This window comes from Protobothrops mucrosquamatus, unplaced genomic scaffold (genome assembly GCF_001527695.2).
Source record: "Protobothrops mucrosquamatus isolate PMUCROS unplaced genomic scaffold, P.Mucros_1.0 scaffold1499, whole genome shotgun sequence".
NCBI classification, from domain to species: domain Eukaryota; kingdom Metazoa; phylum Chordata; class Lepidosauria; order Squamata; family Viperidae; genus Protobothrops; species Protobothrops mucrosquamatus.
The window spans coordinates 347,450-353,405 of NW_015387673.1; the positions used below are offsets into that span (position 1 = coordinate 347,450).

The following is a 5,956-nucleotide window of genomic DNA, read 5'->3' on the forward strand; positions in this document are numbered from 1 at the left end:
AAAGAAGCAGGAAGAGAAAAGGAAGGAAGGAAGGAAGGAAGGAAGGGGAAGAAAATTGAGAAAGAGAAGGAAGGAAGGGGAAAAAATTGAGGAAGGGAAGGAAGGAAGAGAGAAGAAGGAAGGAAGGAAGGAAAGGGAAAAAAATGAAGAAGGGAAGGAAGGAAGAAGGGAGGAAGAGAAAAGGAAGGAAGGAAGGAAAGGGAAGAAAATTGAGGAAGGGAAGGAAGGAAGCAGGGAGGAAGAGAGAAGAAGGAAGGAAGGAAAGGGAAAAAAATTGAAGGGAAGGAAGGAAGCAGGGAGGAAGAGAAAAGGAAGGAAGGAAAGGGAAGAAAATTGAGGAAGGGAAGGGAAGAAGCAGGGAGGGAGAGAAGGAAGGGAGGAAGGAGAAAAGGAAAAGAAAGGGAACAAAATTGAGTGAAGGAAGGAAAGAAAGAAAAGGGAAGAAAATTGAGGGAGAGAGAAGGAAGGAGAAGAAGAGGAAAAATTGAAGGAGTGAAGGAAGGAGAGAAAGAAGGAAAAGAAAAGGAAGAAAATTGAGGAAGGGAAGGAGAAGGAAGGAAGGAAATTAATTTCTCATTTCCGCTCTTTAAAAGCATCTATTGAAACAGTCTACTGGCCCCGGAAACTAGGCAAGTGGTTCGGTCAACTCTGTAGTTTTATATCTATGGTAATGTGAAGCTTCCAGAGGAGAGGCCCCTCCCCTAGAAAGACGACTTCCGGGTGACGACGCTCCAGCCGTTCCCCCCCCAATCGTGCTGAGAAAGCTTTACTGCCCTCTGCTGCTTGTTTTGTTTCTTTGCATCTCTGGAGTCTCCTTGCTCTAATAACGTACTCAAGGAAGTGGCTTACTATTGTTAACTACAGCTGGTCCCCGTCTTACAACGGTTCATTTAGTGACCGTTCAAAGTTACAACGGCACTGAAAAAAGTGACTTAGGACCACTTTTCACAGTCACAACCTTTGTAGCATCCCCCTGGTCCTGTGATCAAAATTCAGATGTCTGTCAATACGGTTCAGACTTATGACGGTTGCCGTGTCCCAGAGTCACGTGGTCCCCTTGGGCAACCTTCTGGCAAGCAAAGTCAGTGAGGAAGCCAGATTCACTTAACAACGGGGTGACTAACTGATCAAACGAAGTAATTCGCTTCGCAACCGTGGCAGGGAAGGTTGTAAAATGGGGCACAAGACTCACTTAACAAATGTCTCGCTTAACAACAAAAATTTTGGGCTCAGTTGTGATCGTAGGTTGAAGACTACCTTTACTCTCAGCCCCAATGGTTCTGCTAAGGTTCTGCTAAGGATGATAGGTTCTGCAGTCCAAGAAAATTTTGGAGGCCGCCAAGATAGATTTGTATAGACAAAGACCAACAGAGAGATGGATAGATGGATGGATTTAAATTGATAGATTTGGAGAGAGGGGGGGGAGGGAAAGAGAGAGAGAGAGAGAGAGAGAGAGAGAGAGAGAGAGATGATGATGATGATGATGATAGATGATAGATGCATGACATAGATTAGACAGACAGACAGACAGATAAAGATACACAGATACACAGAGATATAGATAGAAATGGATAATAGATGATAGATAGGCAGATAGATAGATAGACAGACAGACAGACAGAGATACAGATACACAGATACACAGATTATAGATATATAGATATAGATGGATGATAGAGATAGATAGATAGATAGATAGATAGATAGATAGATAGATAGATGATAGATAGATAGATAGATAGATAGATAGATAGATAGATAGATAGATAGATAGATAGATAGAATAGATAATAGACAGATAGATAAATTTAGGTTGATAGATTTGTATACACAGATAGACAGAGAGCCAGCCAGCCAGCCAATTAATATAATTTTGCTTGGCCAGACCAAACTGTAATTTAACCCCCACATACCGGATACTTAAACATTCCCCTTGTTTATACCACAGATTATAAGGCAGCTAGAGCGATATAAAGCGAGATGGATGACCATATATAAAGCATTATGACTGAGGGGTCCTCGCTGCTCAATGAGCTTGGCTGTTTTCTTGCAGACGTTTCATTACCCAACTGGGGAACATCATCAATGTAATTATCCTTATTTTGCTTAACCACCACCAAAATTTCATCCCCCACCTGTGGCAAGGGAGAGCTGGGAGCCAGACTCCGGCATAGATAATAATTGATTGATGACTTATGTGCCCAAAAGCCACATATGTTTTCTCCAGAATAATCTATCGCTAACCCAGTTGTCTTTAGTTAATGAATGGATATTTACCCATTTTCTTTGCTACAGAAGATCAGATATGGCTGGCAAGGCCCCCGTCTTCCTTCCCATGCTAGGCCACACTTCTGTTGTGTTCGGAACGACTTTAAAGCAGTGTTTTTCAAACTTGGCAACTTGAAGACGGGTGGACTTCAAATCCCAGAATTCCCCAGTTGGCTGGGGAATCCTGGGAGTTGAAGTCCACCCGTCTTCGAGTTGCTGAGGACGAGAAACATGTCTTGAAAGGCAGAAGGGACTTCCGGCCAGCCCCTCCCTTGCGTGTCATGCATCATGTGTCCAACAGAGGGCGCCTAGGGCCAAGCTGCCTCCCCAAACTCAGGTGAGCTCACCTGTCGGGTTACCTGTCCGGAACTGCAAGAAACTGGGATCTGAAGGAGAGGCAGATAGAGAAGGATTCCAGCTGCTGATTTTCACTTTCCCGGGAACGGAAGAAGGCCAAGGAGTTTCTCTGGACAGGTGAAAGAACATTTGCAGGATAATAGGAAGTAATTAAAAGAGAGAAAAAGAGAGAGAGAGAGAGAGAAAGAGAGAGAGAGAGAGAGAGAGAGAAAGAAAGAAAGAAAGAAAGAAAGAAAGAAAGAAAGAAAGAAAGAAAGAAAGAAAGAAAGAAAGAAAGAGGAAGGAAGGAAGGAAGGAAGGAAGGAATAGAAAGAAAGAAAGAAAGAAAGGAAAGAAAGGAAAGAAAGAAAGAAAGAAAGAAAGAAAGAAAGAAAGAAAGAAAGAAAGAAAGAAAGAAAGAAAAAAAGTTTCAAGTAACTAGAATGTTCAGTGGTCTAATCAATCCAATTTGCAAATTAATTTTGCAATGGCCCTTTTTCAATCGGGACAAAAAAAAAACGAGAAGAAGAATCCTAGTGAATTTAAAGCTGGGTGGTGGAGGCCTCAGGTGCGTTGCGAGGAATGTTTGAATGGGGTGACTGTTCAAGAAGCAGACTTTGAAACCGGAGGCGATCAAGCAGTTTAAGGTTTCACAAAGCAACGATAATTTCTGATGCCAGTGCTAAAGAAAATCTTCCGGTTTGCCTGGAACAATAAGTAAAACCGAGCCAAGAGATCTGTGGGCAAAAGTGGAATTTTTTTCAGGTGGGAGAAGATGCAAAACCCACAAACTAAGCAGCAAAATATGTGCCACCTTGTTTGCTTGGGGGGGTGGGTGGTTAAAATAATAATAATTAGCATTTTGTTTCCATTTAAAGGCACCCCAATTCAGCTGTCCCGGTCGAGCTTGGCGAGGTTACCGCCTACGCGAAGGAATCAAAGATATTATCCTAAACCAGGGGTAGGCAACCTTGGCTCTTTTATGACGCGTGGACTTCAACTCCCAGAATTCCTGAGCCAGCATGGCTCAGCTTGGAAACCTCTCCCTTTCCCCTCAGCGTGGCTGGCTCAGGAATTCTGGGAGTTGAAGTCCACGAGTCATAAAAGAGCCAAGTTTGAAGACCCCTCAGTTAGAGGAACATATGAAAGCATAATTAATGTTAATTAATGTAGACTTTATTAGTTTAGAGCAGGGGTAGGCAACCTTGGCTCTTTTATGACTCGTGGACTTCAACTCCCAGAATTCCTGAGCCAGCATGGCTCAGTTTGGAAACCTCTCCCTTTCCCCTCAGCGTGGCTGGCTCAGGAATTCTGGGAGTTGAAGTCCACGAGTCATAAAAGAGCCAAGGTGGCCTACCCCTGTCCTAAACCACCTTTTTTAAATTCTTCTTTAACGTTTTTCTTTAACGATCGTTAATTGGCAGCCATGATTTAGAGCAAACGTGGCGACTTTAAGACGGGTGGATCTCAATTCCCAGAATTCCTCAGCCAGCTGGATACCTCTGTTTTTTTGTTTTTTTTAAAGGGTTGGGCTTCCCAGGAAGTGTGACACGCTCAATTAATATATTTACTTTTAAGTAATCAGCCCCATTTGCTGCATTAAGGCAAATCACGAAGCAGCAAACCCAAGCTGGGTTCAGACAATTAGCTAAACCTTAAACCAGGTTAATCTGAACCAGGTTCGGTGTCCCGAAGAGAAGTCGCGCCGAAAGTTCAGACTAAAAGTTTTGTGACTCCCCAAATCTCTAACGAAGCGGCTAAACATTCTGCAGTTCGTAACTCCGGTGCACCTGAGAACGATGGGTAAGGTCTTGTGTCCTGAGTTCTAAACTTGCGTTTTTGGCGGGGAATCGCAAGAAAAATACACGCTGTGCCAAGAAGGCAGGAAAAGGGAAATTTCCGGCGAATCCTGACGAACGGTTACCCGTTGACACGTTTCTCTCTCATCCAGGATGCCAGAGGGACCGCTCACCTTATCGGTTCTGATCCGGACCATCCGGAGTGCCCAGACGCAGGCGGAAGAACGGGAATTGGTGCAGCGAGAAAGTGCCAAAATTAGGGGTGCTTTTCGGGACGATGAACCAGAGAACCGGGCCACCAATTTGGCAAAGTTGCTGTACATCCATATGTTGGGGTATCCTGCCCACTTCGGACAGGTATGTACAGCTAGTCCTCTACTTACAACGATTTATTTAATGACTGAACTTACAACAGTGCTGGGAAAAAGTGTCTCTCATCCCCATTTTTCACACTTGACGACCGTTGCAATATCCTCCTGATCACGCGATCAAAATTCATATGCTTGGCAACTGACTCACATTTATGACAGTTGCAGTGTCCCAGGGGGGTCACATGATCCCCTTTTGCGACCTTCTGACTAGCAAAGTCAATGGGGGAAGCCAGATTCCACTTAACAACCGGGTGACTAAGTTAACAGCTGCCGCGATTCATTTAACAACAGTGGCGAGAAAGGTCTTAAAATGGGGCAAAACTCACTGCACAGCCGTCTCGCTTAGCAACAGAAATGTTGGGTTCAGTTGCAGACGTAAGTTGAGGACTACCTGTAATTTTGTGAGAATTCAGTAAATTCAGCAAATTTATAAGTGTATTAAATGCATGCCTTAAATGTGCAGCTGACTCCGTTATTAGTTGTTCCTGTGGAACAATTTGCTCTCAGAAGTTGTGAGTGCTCCAACATTGGAAGTTTTTAAGAAGAGATTGGACAACCATTTGTCTGAAATGGTATAGGATTTCCTGCCTGAGCAGGGGGTTGGACTAGATGACCTCCAAGGTCCCTTCCAATGCTGTTATTCTATTCTATTCTATTCTATTCTATTCCATTCCATTCCATTCCATTCCATTCCATTCTATTCTATTCTATTCTATTCCATATTTCATATATTTCTATTCCATATTTCTATTCTATTCTATTCTATTCTATTCTATTCTATTCTATTCTATTCTATTCTATTCTATAGCACAAAACCATTTTGGTTTTGAGCAGGGTAGCAATAAAAATATCGCTCTTCCCTAGCAGTATGTGGAAACCGCCATTTTGATTTCCCATCATGCCCCTCACCAAGCGCCACTGCAAAGCATTGTGGGAAAAAGACGTTAAGTCCTCTTCTTCCTGTCACAACCCAGATGGAATGCCTGAAACTGATCGCCTCCACCCGATTCCATGAGAAGCGGATTGGCTACCTCGGGGCTGCCCTCCTATTGGATGAGAAGCAGGACACTCACCTTCTCCTGACCAATAGCATCAAGAAGTGAGGAGGTCTCCACATTTGGGACTTTGCCCTTTGCCCTAATGGGGATGAGACCAGATCTGAGATCTCAAAAAAACAATCAA

At 43.6% G+C, this 5,956-nt stretch overlaps 1 protein-coding gene across 1 annotated transcript in view; it reads left to right on the top strand.

The window, feature by feature from the left end:
- Positions 1-2,645: 2,645 nt before the first annotated feature.
- AP1G2 (adaptor related protein complex 1 subunit gamma 2) overlaps positions 2,646-5,956 on the top strand; it is a 27,812-nt gene continuing 24,501 nt past the window's right edge. Inside the window, exons 1-3 of the mRNA XM_015822243.2 lie at positions 2,646-2,742; positions 4,556-4,760; positions 5,749-5,873. Coding sequence (XP_015677729.1) covers positions 4,557-4,760; positions 5,749-5,873 — 329 coding nt within the window. The 5' untranslated portion in view covers positions 2,646-2,742; position 4,556. The remainder of the gene's footprint in view (positions 2,743-4,555; positions 4,761-5,748; positions 5,874-5,956) is intronic.